A 20,863-nucleotide genomic window follows, 5' to 3' on the forward strand; every position below is an offset into this window, starting at 1 on the left:
TTATTTTTATAGAGATGTAGCAAAGTAGTTCAACTTTTAATTAAGATAGAAATATATGTTACCCTTACAAACAGTGGAGCATAGCTCTAGCAATGCTGATGTCATAGGTTTGATTACCAGGGAATGCATGAACAGATAAAAAATGTGCACCTGGAATGCAATGTAAGTCTCTTTCTGGATAAACGCTTCTGCAAAATGCATAAATGCATGAAACGGTTGTTAGATAGGTTGAATGGAAGTGGTTGAGTTAGAGTACATAACCACTAGAGGGGCAGTGAGAGCAAATAAAAAAAAAAGTCTTACAGAGTACACAAGTCACTGATATTTTGCTGTGTTTGTATTAACAAATCAGCATATTAGAACAATTTTCTAAAGAGTCATGGGTGCTGAAAATTCAGCTTTGCCATCACAGGAATAAATTACATTTTAAAATATATTAAATGGGAAATAGTTGTCTTCAATTGTAATGATATTTCACAATATAATTGGTTTTACTGTGATTTTTACTGTGATTTTTACATCTCTTGTGCAGCCTTGGACTGCACAAGAGATGTATGGTTGTGTAGATGATCCATGTTTTTTGTTTTTTTTGCCCATTGTCTTGATGCTAAGTATGTGTGTGGGTTGACCTCCTCTTTTTGACCTCTTTGTGCTTCCTTGAACAGTGTGATTACAGACTGTTCAATTACTCCACTAACTCGAGGTCCAAAGATAATATATTATTGATTACAAGTCTGACCTTCACGATACAGTGTATTTTATCATCATCTCATTGTGTCACAGGTGATCTGAAGCCTAGTTTCATCTCAATTGAGGCAGCAGAAACGTATAATCTTGTTGCATTTATTCATTTGAAGGTGCTGCGTTTCTGGCCATCACCACAATCTATGCTGAGAGTGGCTCAGGTTTTGTCGTGCCAAGTGCTGCTGCTAAAGCTGGAGTGGAGACGCTTTGCACGTATGTACTCGGTTACAATACAGACATGTTATCAGGTCCAGTTCTCCTGGCTCCTGGTCCAGTTCACCTTTGAGAATCCAGGTCCTCCTCTCAAATGCCTTTCTAATATATTCTTGGGGAGCTGCATAATTATCATAACGAAAGTGCCGTGTGCTATGTTTCATTACATTTTTATTGTAAGATTGGGATCTTGATCCCCTACCCTTAAGAAGTGTTAAATATGCTGAAAAAGAACAGGGAGAGGTGAACAGCACACTATCTAACTGATGATAAGGATCAGTTGCTCATTAATAATATAATCTATGCTTAAATGTTTAGTTCAATGACAGGATTATTTATGTTAATACATTTATTTATATATGATGCTACATATACATACATACATACACGCACACACATGCACACACTACTTATATATAATATATAAAGTAGAATTTTATATTTGTATTATTTAGTAGTTAAGTATATTATTATTATTAAAATGGTGAGGTTGTTATTGATATTTGTTTCTTCATGAATGATTAAACGAGAATCCTAACTTGATTCCAAAAAGTTTTTATCTGAATCCATTGCCTTGCCTTTGATTAAAATAAATAAATAAAAATTATATTATTAGAGCAAAGATTTGAATATATTTATATGAATATAGATATATAAGTATCTTAAATATTGTATTATATTATTTTTAGATCATATTTTATATATATATATATATATATATATATATATATATATATATATATATATATATATATATATATATAATATTATTATTATTATTGTATTCATCTTTTTAATTCTTACTAATATTAAAATTGATTTTGAATCTTTTTGTACTTTTTAGAATTTTTTATGTGTTTTCAGATCTTAGGGCCCTACAGTATTTGTTTACCAGATTTGAAGTGTTCTATACATTCTGTACATAAGATCACCAGAGCCTTAACTGCCCTTTGATCGCATTTTCCTTGGTTTGACCATGAGCCACTGTATTTGCCATTGCTTACGCTGTGTGATAAATCTAATGGGGAAAAAAAAATCGGTCTCAGAAAGATTATTGCAGTAGAAGCCGTGATGGCCATGTCTTGATAGATAGGATGTCCCCAAAAAGTGGGACAAATTTCAAATAAATCAGAGCATGTGTAAAAAGGTCTGACTGATTCCATCTACCCACAGGTCTCTGGCAGCAGAGTGGGGCAGATATGGCATGAGATTCAATATCATTCAACCAGGACCAATCAAAACCAAGGTAGTGTGCCAGTTTTTTCTTTTTTTCTTTTCTTATTCATTGCTCTTCTCTGAACATGTCATCCAACCCTCGGTGTGTTCAGAGAGAAGTTGTGATGTCCATTTTGTGAGTGAATCGGGCTTTCTATTCAGAACCAATTTGAATGATTGGTTTACAAATCAGACTGATCCAGTTCTTGAGTTCAACTCTGAAACAATCCAGTTTGGATTATTTTCAATCTTTCAAGCTTTTAAATTTTATGAAATTCATCTGAAAAAGGTGCTTTACAGTGACTCCTCCTGTATCTTTCTGAAGGGCGCCTTCAGCAGACTGGATCCCACTGGTGCGTTTGAGAAGTTGATGCTAGAGAATATAGCTGTGGGTCGTCTGGGAACTCCTGCAGAGATCGCCAATCTTGCCGCCTACCTCTGCAGCGATTATGCCAGCTGGGTGTCAGGCGCGGTGAGTTACGGTGACCTTGTGTAAAAAGTGCTTTGTCTCTCTGGGCGAGAGCTCACCTAGCATCATCCCCACAGGGCCTCTCCATTTACAGCCAACTGGAAACGGAGCCAAAGGCACACAGTCCACCCCTCTTTCCCTCTCTGAGTATCTGAAGGAATTTTGTGAAGAATTGGAGAAAAAAATAGTGCTCTAGAGATCAATACGGAATTATATGGTCCGGCGCATTACTGTAATGGCCCTATACTTATAAAGTTAAGCAGCCCTGACAGGGCAGCTAATATGTTTTTTCACAGTGAAAGACAAATTTCCATCTCATATACCTCCTTTTTCTCACAGATCATTCGGATGGATGGCGGTGAATATGTCTCCATTGCTGGCGAGTTTAATGGCTTGAAAAAGGTGATTCCCCCCACCCACCGCCAGCCTTAAAGTCAATCAATTAGCAATTAACAATGGGGTGTTTTTATTACTTTATTAATTATATGTTTACCTTGATTTTATTTTCTAGGTCACACAGGAGCAATGGGCCATTATGGAAGCAATGATCAGAAACACAAAAGGATCATAAACATCTGAAACAGCAGAAAAACTAATGACAGTTCTAATCTCAATCTCCCATTGTAGCACAGAGGATCATCTATTTTGAAATATGATTTATAGATTGTGACTTAAATTGTCCTGGCACATACAAATATCCATCCAGTCACATGTTTATCACATTGAGGGCTATAATGAATTGTTGTGTGGAGTTTTTGAGATGTGCTGAAAATAGATATTGTGTACCTGTCTGCCATTTCTGCCTTAACAATCTATTGTAACAATCTCAGTTGCATAAACTGTAAACATGTAGGTTCAATTTTTACCTACACACTTCCCCTGTACTCTGGGATGGAATCCAGCATTCCTGCAATCCTAAGCATTTTAGAGAATAGATGGGTGGATAAATTGTTCCTGTCCGATTTGATAAATCCCACAAAAACATGTTTCGAGACGTTATTGTGTTTAAAAGGATATAAAAACACTCAGCCTGACCTTTTATGGCAACATGTGTTAGAAGTCTTACAGTATCGTTCAACAGCCTTATGATGTAATGATGAAGTAGATAAGATATTTTGGTATACATTAACTTGTTTCATGCTTAGAAATTCATTTTCATCTGTTTCTTCCTAGTGGTTTCCAATTCAGAATACATTACTGCTTGTGGTGGGAGCAAAATAAGTCTTTTTTGTCTTGGGCTCTTGACAGCATCTGAGAGTATATAAGAGAAATAAAAAACATGGTACCCTTAGGGAAAATGGTGTTTTCTTTTGACATGCTCTTGTTAATGGTATATAGTGAATTATAATGCTTGTATAATACAGATAATCACATATAAGTCTTACTCTTTGTTGAAAGTGCGACGTTCAATTTTATGTTTACACACACACTACCGTTCAAAAGTTTAAGGTCAGTGCGATTTATTTTTATTTTATATACATATATAAGTTAAACAGTAAAATTATGAAATTACTATTTAAAAGATCTCATTTCCATTTGATTTGGTGATGCAGATTTGGTACTCAAGTAGCGTTTCTATCAGTGTTGAAAACAGTTGTGATTCCTGTTATTTTTGTTACATTTTCTGGATTCTCTGATGAATAGAAAGTTCAAAAGAACTATTTATTTGAAATGGAAATCTATTGTACCAGTGTAAATGTATTTACTGAATAACATTTTTATTTTATTTAATAAAAACCTATAGACTTTTGAACGGTAGTGTAATCATTTAACATATTATGCAATAATAGATGTATTTAAATGTTTAATACAGTATGTAATGTAATATTTGCTGGGCAAATCCTGAGTCTTGATGGTTTTAGGCCTCAATATGTCCTTATAATCATAAGTGCTAAATATCAGTTAGCCTTAGTGGCATTTTCAGGTCAAGCCTAAATCACTGGATATTTCTGTCAGGGTGCTAAAATAGCTTATAAATTGGCATTGAAATCCTGGTATGAAAACAATTTTCTGTCTACAGCGCTTGAAGGGAAAAAGCATTTCTCTTGAATGCCATTCATCCTTGGTGTTCCAGTCCAAAGGTGTCTAATCGAAAATGCCATGCATAAAATCTTGATATAGATATGAAAAAATGTGAAAATCAAATGCATTTTCAATACGCCCCTATCCTAGTTGATTTAGTTTCTCTCAACATTCCAGCTAAATAAACCGCTTTAGCCAGAGTGTTTCTGTTTGTTCACAATGACACAAGTTTTACGTCTTGCGGTGTCCGCTTTGGGAAGGTCAACTGTTCAATTATAAGATAAGATCATGATCTGTTGAAACTTTAAATGGGAAGGAGAACTCTAATGAGAATTGCTTTGTGTTTTTTTGCTACAACTCTCCAAGCCCTGCTTTATGTGCACGTACTGTTTCAAAACCAAGCATTCATTTTGAGAATGATTTTATTGACTGAGCAAAATCACATTTGCATGTTGTGATTGTTGCAACACATCACACCATGAATTTCCTGAGATGTTCATCATTTACACATATTGTTCCAAACCTGACTTTCTTCTGCGAAACACACAAAAAATATTTTTTATCCATACAATAAAAGTCATTGGGGTCCAAAACAAATCAGCACTGGATCCCATTGACTTTCTTTGTATGGGAGAAAGATACCTGTCCACAGAAGAAAGAATCTCATGCATGTTTAGAATTAAAATTAGACCAATTTTTTAGGGAGTGAAGGATTCATGACACACAACTGGATGTGGGTAATCATTCAAGAAGTTTAATATTTTCTTACACAGTGTCTGTGGTGTTTAGCATAGAGGAGAATGTCCTTTTTTACAGTGCAAAATCTAACATTAGAGACAGGACTGGGGCGATGCATTACATTTGGCATGTGCTTGCAGTCAAAAATACCCCACTAGCAGGGCCTGCCGTCAGCTACAAACATGCATCGCAAAAGTAAATGCAGTCTTTTGGAGTTTTATACGATCGATCCCACCAAAAGCATTCTTTGAGGACATTATTGCTTTTGTCTATGATATTCAATACTTACTGAATAGGTATTTTGGTATTGAATTGAGATGGGGATACGGTAGTATGTTAGGGTTTCTTCTTTTGTTGAAGGAATTGTGTTTGTGTATGGAGTGTAGCTTGTAAGTATCGTATGTGTGCCATTGTTAAAAAAATCTGTACACTTAGAAACAGTATAGAAACAACAAATTGAAAAGTATGTACCACTGGGTTGCCTTTCTATGTGAAATACATATTCAAAATGAAAGAACGTAAGAGGGTTCTAGCTACTTTACGCATCACAGGTGTGCTGAGGACGGGGTTCTGGGATGGTGTGAGTACAGACGGAGCCGTTCACATCTCCTCTGCGCACAACACCAGCGCTAACTCTGTTCTGTAGAGCTTGCCTCCATCAGACAGAGCCATGATGGCGCTCTTATACGTCGGGATTTTGCTGACTTCAAGAACCTGTCAGAGATCAGAAGAATATCTTCAGTGATTCTTTAGAGCATCTGTCAATTTGGCATTAGTAATCAGTTTCCATGAGCCTCAAAGGCTTTTTTCAGACATACAGCATTTAAAAAAAAAAAAAAAAAACTGTATAAGTATATTGAATTGCATACTGTTTTTACTTTGCTACATTTATGAGTTGTGAACAAACCCTTGGTATGAAATGGCCTGAACAGTTGGTGTCAGTAAGATTTTTTTTTTTTACTTTTATTCAGCAAGGATACATTCCATTTATTTAAAGTGACAGAAATCTTTGTAACATTACAAATGGCTTTACCATTTTGCATAAATACTGTTCTTTGAACCTTATTAATCAAAGAAAAAAATATGAGAAAATATGCAGCATGAGTTTCAGCATTGATAATAAGAAGAAATGTTTCTCGAGCACCAAATCAATGGATGTAGAAGGATCATGTGACACTGAAGCAATGTAATGGCTGCTGAAAATTCAGCTTTGCCATCACAGGAATACATTACACAATATTACTGTTTTTTTCCCAGTCATTTTAATCAAATAAGATTAAAAAAAGAGATTAAATTATTTTTTGACAAAAATATCCAAGAGTCCAAACTTTTGAATGGTAGCAGATAGTTATTGAATTTAATTTATTTATGTAAGTTTTTTTTTTGTTTGTTTTTTTTTTTTTGGACAAAACTAAAAAGTATTTTCCAGGTTCAGGCTCTGTTGTTTCCCACAGAAAATTTAATAATTTTGTAAAAAAAAAAAAACAACAAATTGGATTACTAATACATGATTTTAAGTTAAGAGGTCATCTATACGCAGATTCACAATTTTCAACTTTAAAATGTAATTTTTCTCAGCTGGGAAAATGGACCCACATTACTGATGACTCATCCTGCACTACTTAGATTTTTGTCCAATCAGATGTTCTCTAGAATGAAAAAACCCCTCCCGCATTCACAGCTAGCAAGTTGCTAATCATGTCTCAGCTGTGATCTAACTGAAGCCAATTGGTTATTTAAAAAAAAAATGCTTTTCTATATGTATTAATTTTGTTTGTTTCTACTGTCTGAGGGACTAAAAATGTCATCTGTGGTAATCTACAGATTTCTAGCTAAAATCGCACTGATCTCAGACAATTCCCCGTTTTTTTTTTTTTTTTGGAATGATAGTTTCATGATGACAGTAGTTTCTTCTTTAACATCAAGTCTTTCTATCTTCTAAAGCTGAACATTTGCATGCAATCCACATGCATCAGCAGGAGATTAGATTTCTCACTATATTATCATTTATGAATCTGCTTCAGGAAAATAGTTTGTGCTCATCGTGGGCTTCAATTGAGAGTCAGAATACATCAACAGATCTCAGAAAATGAAAGCATGAAACCTCCAATCAGCTGTTTTTTTCTTTATAGATGTGTACCTTGTTATTTTTTTCACAAAGGTCTTTAAGGAGGGCGTCAAGCTCATTTTCGTCCATGTAACCATTCCTGTCCTGGGAGAGGTGGAGAGCACAGTCAACATTAACGAGCACAGATGTGTGACAGCCACTGAGGAAACTCAGTGTCATGCCACTTTACTATCATTTCCTGTATTCTCTATGCAGACATTAGGGACGCCTCATGCAATGTTCTCTAGGGAGAGATTGGAAATCAGGGCATTAAGGATCGGTTTTGCACACAGAGTCAATGCAATGACATGCTGGGTCTCGAGGTGCTCATTTGGTGCTTTGAAGAAATAAAAGCAAGAGAAAGTGGGCCTGTAAAATCCGTTAGATAGCTTGAGACATTTAGACATGCTCCTGAAAAGACAGTGTAGGTACTATATGTATTCGATTTGGTTTAAAAGAAAAATTCCCCCTCAAATTCATTTTTTAAAACCCCTTTTTTATTCACCACCATGCCCTACCAAATTTATCATTTAATCTTTTTTTTTTCTTTTATTGGTAATAAACAAAAGTAGATTTGATTTGTTTTGACTTCAAAATATTGGAAAAATATTTTATTGGAATTTTATTTTACTTTACGTTACACAGATCTTGATCATAAAATAACACTTCATAGCAACCTGGGGCTGAGAAGATGCTGCAGAACAAATAGTCACACATTGTAAAAATCTATTATATACTTATATAATGTTTTGAAGGTAAAATTAACTTTAAATAATTTTTGAGTGAACTAGTAACTACTGTATCAATAATAAACTTCATTATGACTTTCAGGAGGCATAGTCCCAGAGCCGATCCTACCTATATACAAAAAGTATGCAAGCTGCGTAAGGGACCCTGAAACACCAGGGGGTCCACTTGCTCTCAATGGTGATTCAATATTAGTTTTGTTTTTGAATTTGGCCAGCAGTTACGAAAACCGTTTATGTCATTTCTTTTAATGCATTGCGCTGTTGCACTTTCTACATAAAAATCAGTTAAATCATGTTGCGTGAATGTCATACAGTGTAACAAAAAAAAAGGGAAAGAGCAAACAATATGAGGCCAAACCACATGTCTGCTAAATGCAGACCATCAGTCAGTGTGTCTGTAATGGAATGCTTCAGAGCTTTGAGCACATGCTGTCACCTCTAATGTAGCATCATCACTCTGTGTTTTCTAATAGCCCAGAAGCAGGTATGTTTGCACTTGAGCAGGTTTCCATGTGAGTTCGGAACCCGAACCTGGCGATCAATAAAGATCAGGGATGCTGTCATCAGCAGTGAGGAACTTGCCCTATTCAGGGACACGGTAATACATCACAATGGAGCCAGGCCCAAAAGATTCAGTGGTGTTGGAGATGATATCCAGACTGAAAGAGACTATCTTTGAATACTAATGGCTGCTTTCCTCGGGTCTTATACAATTGGAGACACTTTGGCTGATCGATGCATGCTTGGTTATGTATAAAATCAACTTGTATTAAGTTTAGGCTTGAGGTATTTTAAGTCTGTCGGGCACAGAGGATTTTTATTATTAAATGATATGAAGGAGTGATTGATCAGTGCAAGAGACTTACCTGATCATATAACTCAAAGATCTTGTTGAACTCTTTTCTGGCCATTTTTACCCCCTGAAGAAAATATTTGTTCAGTTGTAGGTGGTTAAGGGTTAATCCGATCCATTTACAGGTTAATTCCTAATGCTGACATACCTGAAATTTTAGTAAAAAATTCTCCTGGTCCGGTAAAAGCCTGTTTAAAAAATAAGAGAGTGATTGAGTTAAAAGGCAGCGATAAATATTCATAATGAAATTGCAAGCTCACTTACCGTGCCATTTCTGACAGACACAATTTCCCATCTTTATTAGAATCAAATATTTTCAGCTGTAAAAAAAAACAAAACAACAACAACAAAAAAACAATATATTCCCTCAAAATCATAATTTCTGATGGGCTGTGCAGTTCACCCTGAACTTACCGTAGTTAGTGTGTACTCCTCTAGTTTCTTCTCATCATATGGTTTTTTAGCCCTCTGAAGCAGGTCTTTTAAAAAATTCTGAAAAACATTAGATTCGGAGTCATCAAGTAAGTTTGGGGTCAGTAAGATGATTTTTTTTACAGTTTATTTATTACTTTTGAGGATGCTTCAAATAGATTTTGAACAAAAACTTACAAACCTTTAATAACAGAAATACTGTGAGATATGAGGTTGTTAATTGATGCGATACACTTATATTGAAGACATCATCATGCATTATTTTTTACTTTTTTTTTTAATAATTGTGCAAAAATTCCTGGTGAAAAACCCATGACTCTGTAGAGAAATTTCCTCCAATCAGAGAAACACAACAAATAAATTGCACTTATGTGAAGCACTGCGAATGGTCAGTTTATCTACACACTCAGCTCCCTAAATATTTGTATGCATAATATGCAGATTTTGCAATAAAGGTAAAATTCTGGTCATTTTTAATTTGATTGTCATTTGCAATGCTTCATGGGATTGTAGTTCTTTTTCTCTTTAAAGCCTTGTACTTTTTGTCTTTTTGTCTGATTTTCAAATGGTAATGTTGTCATTCACCTTGTATCTACGAAACAAAGACTTATGGGAAAAAAAATTAATGAGAAAAATATTTCCATAACCAGCATTCATGACCGGAACTGTCCATATTATGTTTATAGTGGAGCTGCCTCCAAAATGCAATGTCCATATTTCACAAGAACTCTCAGAATTTGCTTTTCCTGCCATTACATTAGTGGGTTCAAAAGCAGTCCAGTGTTGACAGATTGCACTCATCAAATCACTGACTGTAATTCTGGCAGAAGTTTAAAGAAACCTCTCCCTATTTTAATTTAAATGCATAAATCCTCAGTGCTTACTTTACACAAGCTCCTTTGAACGGTGCATGTGGTTATTAGCATTGGGCCCAAAATCAAATCTTTTGTTCAGTTTGTTGTCATACCCTCCAGTCCACATGCTAGATTTGCTAGACTTCTTGAGAAGGAAACTCCAGAGCAGGTTATAATATGTCTTAAATAACAATCTTAACTTAAACTTGAGGAATAGTTCACCAAAAAAATAAAAAAATAAAAAGTGGATGGGTTTGTTGAAATTCACCAGTGGATCCTCTGCAGTTAATGGGTGCCATCAGAATGAGAGTTCAAATTGCTGATTAAAAACATCCACAAATAATCCACATGACGGTGTGTTTATTAGAAAAAAAAACTCTTTTAAAAATTTTAAACGGTCACTTCTGGCCAAAATACCAATCCAGAATGACCCTTCCTCCAGTGAAAAAGTCCATCCCTGTTGCCCTCTTACATTAAAATCCACCAACCATTTTTGTTTAGAATAATTTTGCTTGTAAACAGTGCTTCATCTATGTATATTTCTCACCCATTTTAAACAAGATGACATTTTCACTGATTTTAGTTTGCAGCAACACATAAGGGTTAAAATATCTTGATGGATTTATGACAAACACAGATTTTGACTTTACAAGATGTTAATTGATGGTGTGAAGTCATGTGGATTAGTAGTGGATTGTTTTTATCAGCTGTTTAGACTCATATTCTTATTCACTGCAGAGGATCCACTGGTGAACAAGCTACATTTCTCCAAATCTGTTCCAGTGGAGAAAAAAAACAAAAAAACTCTACAGTACATCTTGGATGGTCCAGGGGTGAATACATTTTTTCAGTAAATTTACAATTTTTTGGTGAACTCTTCCTTTAAGTAACTTGATACTTCATGATTTTTTTCCAAACATATGTGAACAGATTATGAACTCCAAAAATGAATCACGCGAAGTATTTTTAAATATTAAGACTGCAGTACACTTTTTTTTTTGCTTTATTGCATTTTTTGGTTTTGCTGAAAGTCAAACTGACCCCAAATAGAACCAGAAATGTTACTGTAGTCACATTTCTGAAAAGTACATGTTGACTTGTTTGTAAAATACAGAGTTAAAGCTGTAGTGTGTCAGTTAAGTCAGAGCATCATACATATTTTAAGGGACAATAACAGGTTTAAAATGCCTATTATTATTTTTACACCTACAGCACTGGGGTCTCTATGGGTCATACATAAAGAACATAAAAAGTAAATCTCAGCAGACAAAAACATGAAGTTACTCAACAAAGAAGACTTTGAAAGATCAAAAGGTCATTACCTTGAGTTCGTCAGCTTCGATGTATCCACTGTGATCAGCATCATAATTTCTCCAAGCCTGGTGGAAAAATGAATCAATTTAACTTTTGGAATTGTTACAGAAAGCTGACGCTGATCTTAAAAATTTGCATTTATATTTTTTAAATGTCTTAAATCTCTTATGCTCACCAAGGCTGTATTTATTTGAAAAAATACAGCAATATCAGGACCTATTATTACAATTAAACATAACCATTTTCTATTTTAAAATGTTGTTTATTCCTGTAATGATAAAACTAACATTTTAGCACTTCATATAACTGCAGTTCTCAGTGTCATATGATCGTTCAGAAATCATTCTAATATGCTGATTTAGTGCTGTAATCACTGTAATTGTATACTTCAAATCCATGCAGTGGTATCATCTATTTCTAGTTTGTTTAAACTGTGTAAATTTCAGACTTACCTCCATAAATTCTGCACAGGATTTCAGCTGTTGCCTGAAAAATAGCAAGAAGTTTTCCTCTGTAGGTAGTATTTGAACCAGCTGTGAAAGATGTAAAGACAAAAATCAGATAAAAAAAAATGTATGCACTTTTTGATTAATGTAATGCGCATAAATTCCTATGGGAAAGACAAGTTGACTGTCAGCTATCAATGGATGACAGTTTGAGGTGTCAAGGGCTGCTGGATATCTGCTAAGTGATAGTATTTCTGAAATGATGCTCTCAGAGAGCCGCTGACAGCTGCATTGATTGCTGAAACTCCACATGCTTTCACTACGGAGCCCCGCACATGACATGCAAGAAAAAATAAATAAATTGTGCGCACGATTTACTAATACGTTCCCTCAATGTACAAAAACGTGCACACGATTACTATTGCGTTCCCTCGATTTACTATTGCGTTCACTCGAATTGCTAAATCGTGCACACAATTTATAAATTGCAGAATTTTGTGCTTTACTAACATGTCAAAGCTTTTTAATTTTGGAGTCTAAACACGGCAGTTTGTACCAGGCATTTGAACAGTCAGAAAATCTCATTATATTATTTATTTAAATAAAAACATATGTATTATTTGAACACCCTAACACAGGGTTTTAACTTTCTTACCTCAATGATACCTATTTTCCCGTCAGCATTTTGTTCATATTTCTCCACAAAGGCTTTCATCTTGTCTGTTAGTTCCTGAAAAAAAAATTCTAATAATCATGCATTCTAAAGAACTCATTCTGTAATTCTTAGGCATTTTAACAAAAAATACAGTTTGCTACAGACTTCAGTGGCTATAATCAAGCTTTCGGCTGTTACAATCCATTTCTTCTGCCTTCTAAAAGCCACTGATGTGTAAAAACAAATACACACAGACAGATGGGATGTGCTGCTATCTTCAGCCCTCATTGCACAATGCTGATTGTGTTTTCTTACTGCTTTTGATGCAGATGAGAGGAGTTCTCATTCCTCAAAAAAAATCTGCCCATCTCGGCATAGGACACTTTGCAAAAATCACTAAAATGTGAAACACTTCAATTCATTCACATGATGGGGTAAGGGTTTTGATGACAGTTAGGCCCCAGACTCCAGAGTTGACTACATCCACTAAGATGCAACCCACCAAGTTTGCAAAACTTTTGCCTGTTATTTGTCTTACTACAGGTTCAGTGAGAATCAATAGGTTGGCTGAGACAAATGAAGGCATATCCTCAGACAGTCATCTCTGAGAGGGCATTGCTCTGCTGCAGGGCAGACGTCTAAATTGAGTATACTGGAATAAAACGCTTTCAATGTGCTTAAGCATTAGATACAGAAGATGTGGGTCATTAAATAATATGAAATATTATTCATTATATTTTGTGTATATGTACAGTATATTGTTTTGTGTAAGTGTGTGTGTGTGTGTGTGTGTATAAATCCATCTAGCTTATAATTATATTATACATTTAAAAAATTAATAATAACTTGTATATTTTTATACAGTATTTGTATTTCCTTCAACACAAAATTCCAAATACAGGCAAAATACCAGTAAAAAAAAAATTGTTGCACAGTTGGTATATATATATATATATATATATATATATATATATATATATATATATATATATATATATAAATAGTCACATTTTGTTGAAGACCGACCTGAAATGAAGACCGACTCCGATTTTTTTTTTTAAATGTGCCATTGAGAAGGTGATAAGCTACAGCTTATTGACTTTATAAGTCATTTTTAGGAGGGGATGATTTTTCTCAGGTTTTTTTTATTGTTTTATTTTTGCATATATCTTTCACTTGGATGTTAAGTAGCACTGAGTAAATACAGCTGAATAAAACAAAAACTGTTTCTGTCTTCATTTCAGGCTGAAAAGCAACAAACTCTCTTTCGTTTAATACGCAGAGGGTTCTGTGTGATTGGTTGAAAAGCCATTGATTGAAGAACCATAGTGAAGTCCTTGTCCTCTGTGGTTTCTGTCCGGAAAAGTGATCAAAAGGATTTAATCCAAATATGCCTGCTTTAGCTGACATAACAGTGAGGGAGGGATAAAATCTAAACAATTTAAAGGAACTGAAAAAAAATGAAAACGAAATTTAGTTTAGTCGAACTGCCCTCTTTCAGATAATGATAAACCAAGTCAGTTTGCAATTTTAGTGATGATTAGTAGTAAAAGAAAAAGTTAAAAACATAAAACCATGTATTAGTTTCATACTGAGTCATGTTGTTGATTTGTTCATTGTCAGCTCCCAGGATGCATTGCAGCATGAATACATTATGCGGTTCCTGATCAAGGATTATTGTTTGGCTGCTTGCTGTCTTCATGCTGATGTTGTTGTTTTTGTCATCTCGTGTTAGCTATTTGATGGATCTTTTTACTCATTTGATGTTTGTAGATTGTCACCATTATCAGGGTTTGTGTGTTCAGATCCATGTATGTCTATAAAGACATTTTCTTCGTGAGTATTAGGCAAACTGACTTGAAGTATAGTGGGCACATATTTAATCTTGTACATGAAACCTGGAAACATGCACTGTCTACAAGTCTGAATAAATTAAATTGTTATATGCACAGGCCCATGAGAGACATTTAGGGTGCAGTAAAGCACAGCACAATATCATTAGAGGTGTGAAATGACCCAGTGGCTGCTTTTCCTCAGTGCTGTCACAGTCCATCACTTCTTTTTTATTCCTAATAGGGCTGTAACTCAAAGACATGGGAATCTCAGTAAAGTACATCCACTGGACACCACCTCAGAAACAACAGGGAGGACATGAAAGTCACTGCTTTACAATGTCAGACCAGCTGCACACCTTGGATCTTGCAGTTATAACATAAATATGGTGTTGTTGTAGAGGTTTATTATCAGTACTGGTAACCTGACGGTTACTTGCTTGTGTAGAAGTGTAAGGTTTACATGGTTAGCCCCTGGTGATTGATACTGTAACTATACCAATTTGGTTCAAAAAGCCTCTTTTATCATAATGGACATTTAAAACGAGCATTTTTTACGAACAGATTTTATTGAAGGCAACATATATTGGTAATATTTTATATTAATATATTTTATTTGAACTTTCTTAGTGCATTTTATTTATGCAGTATTTTGTTTCGTTTTGTTTAGTATTAAAGAAGCCCTATTGTTGTGCCATCAGCCAATCAACTTCATCAATGTGTCTTATTATTATTAGTAGTAGTATATTACTATTTTTATCATTTTACTATTATCTTATTTTTTGTTTTTTATTACCCGATTTATTCTCTATGAAGCAAATGAGAGGAGGAGCCAGCAGCAGATGTGCATGGACCCAGATGGACCCAGACTCTAACGTGCTGACTGAGACAAACTGGAACAAAGTCTCTGTCCTCTGTCAGAGCTTTTAACAGGTTTGTTAACAAGCCACTCCATCATATGATACAGCAAATGCAGAATTCATAATTTAATTTAAATGCTAGGAAACAAATGTGTAATGCTACTAAAATTACATATTATGCATATTTAATATTACATTACATACCAACTTTATGAAATAAGCATATTTTACATATTGTAAATTTTTTTGCTTTTTACTCTGAATCTTTATGTACTTAGAATACATTTTCCACCACTTTAAGGATTAGCTTCCTAGTTAGTTTAATTTGCATGATATTTACTAGCATCAACATATTCTACACATTTCTCTAAAGAACTTCAATGTGGAAAAGCAGTTCAAAAACACAAACCAGTAACATTTTATGAGCGTGACCCATATTGACTTACTGACATATCTTCTGAATTCATATTCTAAATGAAACTGGACTAACGCAGGAGTTTTGTCCAGTTCTGCCCATATCAGTCATGCAAATCAAACAAAAATGACCACCAAGAGCCAATAAGATTCAAACAAAATGTGTGTGTGTCTATATTTATAACTTAATTTTACATTTTAAGAGATTTTTTAAACCTGTGCAAAATGCTTAAAAAAAGGAAAAGATTTGGCAATTTTGTCATTTTATCCTAAAGTATTTTATTCTTGGTACCCAATAATTGATACTGACAGCTTTACTTATGACAGCTTTATTTAGTTATACTACTTCTATTATTATTACTATTATTGTATTGTGTTATCAACATAATATCTTCTTGGGATGTGTCTCATAAATTCCAACCAATATGCAGCAGAAAATTGAAGAAAACCGTATGACTTACCAGTCCTGCTTGTTTTCGAGCTTGTTGAAGTTCTCTGATAAAATTCTGCAACTCCTTCCCCTCGATATATCCATTACCTGAGAGCATTTACACCCCAAGTCAATGACACAACACAGTTTCAATTCAGATGAAATTAGTCTGTCAAAATGCATATTTTAAAACCATCTGAAATTATTAACAATGTTTTTTTTTTGTTTGTTTGTTTTTTTGGTCAGATTTTTATATCCTCAAAGGAAAAAAAAATGGTAGATAAATAAGACAAATAATTTTAACCAAACTTTTGGAAACCAGTTGCAAAGCAGGTGGCAAGAATTATCCCAATATTTTTTTTCTTCCCCCAAAAAAATTTAAATCATGGAATCCACAAAATGAGGAAATAAATTACCATCGATGTCATAATGATGGAATATATCCAGGAACTGAGATGCTGAAATCTCTACTCCTTGCAGGTACGCGTTTGCCATGTTTTCTCCGTGTGTCAGGCTGATGCTGTGAGTCCGGATGCTGTGAGAATGACACTGTGATGTCTCCAGTATTTAAGTGAAGTTCCGCCCCCCTCCCCTCCCCTCCGCGGACGCCTAGCGCACCTCTTGTCTCCGCACACCGCAGGTAGCGCACGGCGAGCACTGGTGCCTGCTGCTGAGCTACACAGATGTGAGACGCATTTAAATCAGGACTTCTTTCTGCTCGTATGTCACAGACTCCAACAGAGCCCACTGACACTAATAAAATAATAATAATAAAAAAATTGCTGTTTCACAACCTGACGTGCATGAAGTTAGCTTTATGGAAACGGTGACCGTGCGCTCACAATGAATACAAATGTGCGGATAATTCGCTACTTGCCTCGACTTATTTTGAGCAGGAGGTCTTTAGAAAAATTGGGCTATTTTTTTTAAACCAAAAATATAAGATTTCCCATATTAGTTAACAGCCGCAGCGCGCATATTTATGTCTCAAAATTACTTTCACCGAAATGACAATTTCTATAACAATAATTTTGCGTGCCCTACTGCGATAAAGCATGACGTTCGTTATTTATAGAGTTGCACATTACAAAAAAAAAAAAAAAAAAAAAAAAAAAGGTTCAGAAAAGGTTTTGTGGTTTATCAAAAAAGACTTTTACTGTGCTAGTGATAGCCTATACCAAATAATTTGTTTTCTGAGGCCTGTCTGAAGTTTCCTTCGTATGTGCATGTAATAATCTCTAAAATGTTTAACAGTGATTAACATTTTTTACCTATATATATATATATATATATATATATATATATATATATATATATATATATATATATATATATATATATATATATAGTATATATATATATATAGTATATATATATATATATATATATATGTGTGTGTGTGTGTGTGTATATAATTTTTTCCCCCTGAAAGTTCTACATGTAGCCTAGTATTCTCACACTAATCCTTGCATCTAGTTGGACATTTATTTGCATATTGTTCCTAATCTTGCAAATGGATTCCAAAAATCAAGATGCAAAAGGAAAAGTGAATTTACCTGGGTGGAAAATTGAGTCTAGATTTTTACTTAACTGATTTAGCTTGGGTGGACATGGAGGTTTGGTTTAGTGAGTTTAGTCTCCATCTTTTTTTGTTTTATATTTGTTTGTTAATGTTTTAATGGTGACAGAGCTTTTCTTTAGATATACAGTAGTTCATTTTTTTGTTCAGAATCAAAAGTAAACTTGTCATGGGATTGCAGTTCTCAGACACTTGTCTTTGTATTATACCGAAAGCACTATCGATAGCTTGGACTTCACAATTCAGAGATGTCTTTATCCAGGAGGACAAACTTTTTTGTATGCTCTTGGATGTATTTTGTGTTTTTACTGATCCTAGCACTGAATTTATGGAATTAAGTTTCCTCTTGGCTCTAAGGACATCATTCCCTGGTTCAGTTTTGTTGTTAGTTTTCTCTAATTTTCAGAACATTAATTCATAAAATTGAGCAACGACCAATAAGATAATTGCTCTCCATATGCCAATTAATGAGGCTCTCCCCAGTAAAACGATGGCTGGGGCTCTAGTCCTCTGTCATGGCATCCTGCCTGGCAGGTAGGCAGGCAGACTGACAAATAGATGAACAGTTCACCACACACAGCCACCCTCATGCAATTATTCACTTCCCTACTAGTCTGGCAGAGTGAGTGAAATGATCTTAAATGATCTTAAATTAGACAACATGATGCTAATGGTGCTTCCAGATGTTATCACAACACAACATTAGTGTTTCTTAGCACTTACTGAGCGAGAGGCATGACAATGTGGCATATGTTTGTGGTGTTGGTCACTATTTGCTCTATAGACACACAGATGCATTGGCTGACAGTTGTAGTGTGAACCGAAGCCATTATGAAACACTCCTGCAGAGAATTGTTATGAGGAGCTTACATCACACCTTAGCAAGTAAACAGTGGCACCTGCACAAGTAAACAACTCGTCTACACCTCAGATGCTGAGATGCTGCAATCAGAGTTAGATTCATTGTAAACTGATTTCAAAAGTTCAGCTTCACTAAATTGTGTTAATCTGGCCGATATGCCTACTGTAGAATCAATAGAGAACGGGAACCGGACGTCACACTGCGGGATTTTAGTACATGGGACCTACAGAGACTTATCAAAATCATTTATTCATTTTATATTATTTTATGTTTATAGTATTCAACTTTAGATCAAGAAAGCTGAAAAAGCACACATATTCCAAGTCGGCAACATCTGTGTAACTCAGCGGCAGATTTGAATCAGTGGTGGAAGAAAGTAATTCCTCAAATGTGGGTTTCGTAAAAGACACTCTGTGGTTGTTTCTTATTTATTTACACTTGTACCATAACTGTGGTATATAAGCAGTATAATAAGAAAACAAGTGTGATATGGTTCTATATCATAATCCTGCTTGTGTGATATTGCCCATATAATAACTTAAGGTCACACTATAACTTTTGCCTCAATTAATTCCTTATTTGATGCTTACTTATAGTTTATAAGGTAGTTGTTAAGTTTAGGGAATTGGGTAGGATTATGGATGTCATGCATTATATGTACTTTATAAGCACTAATAAACAGCCAATATGTTAATAATAGACATGCTAATAAGCAGCTAGTTATCACAGTGAATTGGACCTAATATTTTTGCTTTTTTAAACCCAAAGGGAGGCTTTGCCATTCCTGTTAGTTTTAACACAGCTGTATATTGGTATGATCTGCATAACTTATAATTAATGTAGAAGCAGATCTTGAAAACTCTCTTCATAAAAATATGCCTCAGTGTGTGTTATTCATAGAAGAAAATTTGATCTATTAAGCAGATCACTTGTTGAGGAGCAAGTGGGAAATGGGAACCATTTTTGTTATTATTATTTATTTATTTTTGCTTGTCTTGATCATACGCCTATTTTAAATTATCTCTTACTTGCGAAATTTACCATGTTTTTCATAATAGAAATGTCTCACAAAATTATTGTGACATGAAAACTGCTTACATTCATATTTTCCAATCATTTGTGTCTCACTCAGCCGTTTACAAAGTATTTCAACATTGCTCCCAAGTTAATTGCCAGCTATTTTTAGGCAGTTTGATTGCAGCAACATAAAGAAGGTACTTTTTGACTCTCAGATCCCAAAGATGCAGCAAGTAGCCTTGTGCACTATCAAATCAGTGACAGCTGAGGTCTATAAGCAACCCCACAGACATTTTGTCCTGGGTATTTTGGAACACCTTCTAACCGTGCTGGCATTTGAGGAATAAGTAGAATCTCTGATTTCTCTGATTATGCCACAATAAGCAGTTTCGTCGTTGCTAATAATGTATGTGTGAGCTTAAATGGTCGAACTTCAGCCTAGTGAGAGATTTAACAGTCTGAGAAGAGTTTTAAGATCCGCCTTTCTAGCAGAACATTCAAAGACTGTTCAGAAGGGACCTGTATTTCATGCTGACTCCAATACACAGGAATGCGAATGTCTGCATTCAAATGAATTTGGGCCCGGCGAACTTTTGGTTTCTGTTCTTGACATTCAAAGAAAATCAAAGAAGGTTATGCCGGCAACACCAACACCGTCAAAACTCCTGATTAGGTAAAAATCCATTTTATTGATATATGAATACTCAATATAAGATGGTGCTAATTAGAGGAATGAGTTTTTGACCCTCAGAGTTATACATTAGAAGAGCAAAAATGAAAGTTTTTGTCAGTAAATGAGTCATTCAAAATATTTTGCCCTAAACTGGTATTTTTTCAGAGACATGAATAACGCAACACCTGCATATAAACCACTCATCGACAGTTCAAATATTGAGATAAATGAGATTTGCTGTTTTATTGGAAAATTGATTTCAAAACATTCAAGTCCACCAGTGTTTAACGTGGTCAACAATGCTTCCTCTCAAGTTTTATCATCTCATTCTGCTAATTTGAACATTAGTCATTGATATTTAGATTTTGATAAATTTCTTATTAAT

At 34.7% G+C, this 20,863-nt stretch overlaps 2 protein-coding genes across 3 annotated transcripts; one reads left to right on the forward strand and one right to left on the reverse strand.

The window, feature by feature from the left end:
- Positions 1-379: 379 nt before the first annotated feature.
- Positions 380-3,939, forward strand: LOC113059473 (2,4-dienoyl-CoA reductase, mitochondrial-like). The gene is made up of 6 exons (XM_026228005.1): positions 380-383; positions 858-957; positions 2,131-2,203; positions 2,498-2,644; positions 2,981-3,043; positions 3,153-3,939. Exons 1-6 carry the CDS (start codon positions 380-382, stop codon positions 3,210-3,212), a joined length of 447 nt encoding a protein of 148 aa, XP_026083790.1. The 3' UTR covers positions 3,213-3,939.
- Positions 3,940-5,395: 1,456 nt separating this feature from the next.
- On the reverse strand, positions 5,396-16,905 carry LOC113059750 (calbindin-like). 2 transcript variants are annotated; one of them, XM_026228313.1, is made up of 11 exons: positions 16,764-16,905; positions 16,379-16,455; positions 12,812-12,886; positions 12,163-12,243; positions 11,719-11,775; positions 9,525-9,602; positions 9,375-9,430; positions 9,259-9,298; positions 9,124-9,177; positions 7,542-7,613; positions 5,396-6,115 (listed from the first exon to the last, which is right to left on the reverse strand). In XM_026228313.1, the coding sequence occupies exons 1-11, from the start codon at positions 16,840-16,842 to the stop codon at positions 6,002-6,004; spliced, it is 783 nt and encodes a 260-aa protein (XP_026084098.1). In that variant the 5' UTR covers positions 16,843-16,905; the 3' UTR covers positions 5,396-6,001. The 2 variants fall into 2 exon arrangements, with proteins under 2 accessions (XP_026084098.1, XP_026084099.1); XM_026228314.1 differs by lacking the exons at positions 16,379-16,455; positions 16,764-16,905 and adding an exon at positions 12,977-13,242.
- Positions 16,906-20,863: the final 3,958 nt, after the last annotated feature.

Source organism: Carassius auratus, chromosome 41, assembly GCF_003368295.1.
Source record: "Carassius auratus strain Wakin chromosome 41, ASM336829v1, whole genome shotgun sequence".
NCBI classification, from domain to species: domain Eukaryota; kingdom Metazoa; phylum Chordata; class Actinopteri; order Cypriniformes; family Cyprinidae; genus Carassius; species Carassius auratus.